This window comes from Vicia villosa, linkage group LG1 (genome assembly GCF_029867415.1).
Source record: "Vicia villosa cultivar HV-30 ecotype Madison, WI linkage group LG1, Vvil1.0, whole genome shotgun sequence".
Lineage (NCBI taxonomy): Eukaryota > Viridiplantae > Streptophyta > Magnoliopsida > Fabales > Fabaceae > Vicia > Vicia villosa.
The window spans coordinates 96,980,057-96,982,726 of NC_081180.1; the positions used below are offsets into that span (position 1 = coordinate 96,980,057).

Below are 2,670 nucleotides of genomic sequence, written 5' to 3' on the forward strand. Positions count from 1 at the left end.
CAGATCCCCTCCCTATTTCCCTCATCAAAATCCACACCGTTAATTTCAGAATCTAAGTTCTTTACACCGTGTCTCTAACGTGTTCGGTACGTGTTCATAAATTCTCGCTCAACCTTAATCTTTTCTTTAATTACCTAAAGATTAAAAGGTAAACACTTGATTACTCTAATTAAAGAAAACAAATATTTTCCATTTTTTTTTCTCTTTTCGTATTTAATTTCTTTTCTCATTTTTCCAACCACCATAAAACGCGGTCCATTTGTCCCAATATAACCCCTCACCTTCCTTCTAGGGTTCCATGTCTCAATTTCTTCCTTAATTCCCAAATTTTCTCAATTTTCTTTCAGATTAGACACTTTTCAAATTCTCTTCTTTCGGATTCCTACCTTTCAATTTTCAATCTATTGTTTCTTCTTTATTCTTCCAATTTCCGATTTGTTTGATTTGCTGATTTTAGGGTTTCTGATTTTCAGCATTTTGAAATTTTGAAATCGAAGGTAGAAAGTTTCGAATTCGGTGAGTTTGTTGCGAGAATGCCAGCGACGGACTATCAGAGTTCGTCTCCTTCATCGTTAACGCAGTTCGGTCGTTCAATTCTAAGCTTTCGTCGTGAACAGGTTCATTCAATGGAGGGGTCAACGTTAGAGATTGAACTCGATGCTTTTCAAGTGCATGTTACTGATCGATTTCTTGATCTATCTTCTGTTGGTCAGGATGATTTGCTTTCATTGAAATGGATTGGGAAGCTTCTGGATTGTTTTCTGGTTTGTCAGGAGGAGTTTAAGGCTATCCTGTATAGCCATAAGGTACAGGCGTCGAGATCGCCGTTGGATCGAATGGTGTCGGATTATTTTGAGCGGAGTGTTAAGGCTTTGGATGTTTGTAATGCGATTCGGGATGGGGTGGAGCAGATTCGGCTTTGGCAGAAGCTGTTGGAGATTGTTCTTTATGCGTTGGATCATGATAGGAGTATCGGTGAAGGGCACTTTCGGAGAGCGAAGAAGGCGCTGATTGATTTGTCGATTAGTATGCTCGATGATAATAAGGATTCTAGTGGGTCGGTTGCGCAGAGGAATCGATCTTTCGGGAGGAACAATGGTAGAGATAAAGATCATAGCCATGGGAATAGTCATGGGAATAACAACTATCAACATCGGTCTTTGGGGCATTTTAGGTCACTTTCATGGAGTGTTTCTCGTACTTGGTCTGCTGCTAGACAACTCCAAGCAATTGGGAATAATATTAATCCTCCGAAAGCGAATGATCTTATTGCGACTAACGGTCTTGCAATGACGGTGTATGTTATGAATTCGGTCTTGTTGTTTGTTATGTGGGCTCTTGTGGCTGCGATTCCTTGTCAAGACCGCGGATTGCAAGTGCATTTCACCATTCCAAGGAGCTACACTTGGGCTATTCCGTTGCTCGCGCTCCACGATAGGATCTTGGAGGAGTCTAAGAAGCGCGAAAGGAAGAATGCTTGTGGCTTGCTGAGAGAGATTCAACAGATTGAGAAATCTGTTAGACAGATGAGCGAATTGGCTGATTCGGCGCAGTTTCCGTTAACGGAGGAGAAGGAAACAGAAGTTAGGCAGAGAGTTCAAGAGGTGTCAAAGGTTTGTGATGCTTTGAAAGATGGACTCGATCCGTTGGAGCGCCAAGTGAGGGAAGTTTTCCATAGAATTGTGCGGAGCCGAACCGAAGGGCTTGACTCTCTTGGTAGTAGGCCAAACAATGCTGAATAACAAGTGATGCAATTTAGAATTTGTGATGATAACATTATAGTTTGATTTTGCTTTCATAGAAATAGAAAACTACAAAAGGAGCAAGGGATTGTATAGGGAGATTGTTGATTTGAATTGAAGTTTATTCCAAGAATTAAGTGGTAAGGGGGAGGAGAGATTCTTGTAGTTAAAAAATCATGTGAAATACTGTTTGCTTATTTCTCCCCTCTTGTTATTGTCTTGAGATTTTCGATTTTCATTTGTATAACCAATCTTCTCATATTCCTTGCTGCATCCTCATTGTAGCTGATTTTGTTTATGAATAATTATTTGATAAATCTCCTTTTTTTTTGTTCATATACTTACAAATTTGTGTTCTGGATTATATGATTCAACAAAGATTTTTGTTATTGCAATTTGTCTTATAAGTGTATTTGATTAGGTAATCAAATCCTACAATGTTCTAGTGTCTCCTACCTCTTGAGTCACTCTTCACAGTCACTAGCCATATCCAGATTCCTAGTACACAGAGAATCATGCATTTGACACAGTCATGCTATATGGATTGGTGGATCACAATTTGACAACTCATGTTCCAACTCTGATATAAGAATGTGGCCTGTCCAATAAAAAAATGTGGCCTGTCCAATCTTTGATCTAGATAGGTGACTGTGTGTGAATGCATGAAAAATTCAAATCTTGAAATTAGGAAAATCACTAGCTTTTTGTTTTCTGTCTTATTTGGTTAATTTTTTTCCTTGTTAAGGTTTCTGTCACATGTACCCTTTCTGTCCTATATTGAATCTCTATAATGAATTTGGAAGTGAATGTTGATTAAGAAATTTTGTTTAAAAATGGATGTCAAATTTACTTTAAGTCTCAAATATGGTACAGCATAAAAAATTGTTTTGTATTATATTGTAATGTTATATTCGGTACTTATTTTGCG

At 38.1% G+C, this 2,670-nt stretch overlaps 1 protein-coding gene across 1 annotated transcript; it reads left to right on the forward strand.

The window, feature by feature from the left end:
* The first annotated feature begins 233 nt into the window (after nucleotides 1–233).
* LOC131643634 (protein BYPASS1-LIKE-like) lies at nucleotides 234–2,461 on the forward strand. The gene has a single exon (XM_058913905.1). It carries the CDS (start codon nucleotides 534–536, stop codon nucleotides 1,740–1,742), a length of 1,209 nt encoding a protein of 402 aa, XP_058769888.1. The 5' UTR covers nucleotides 234–533; the 3' UTR covers nucleotides 1,743–2,461.
* The last annotated feature ends 209 nt before the right edge of the window (nucleotides 2,462–2,670 follow it).

Excerpts from the sequence above, each read along its gene's own strand:
- LOC131643634 (XM_058913905.1), top strand. The coding sequence starts at position 534 with ATGCCAGCGACGGACTATCAGAGTTCGTCTCCTTCATCGTTAACGCAG.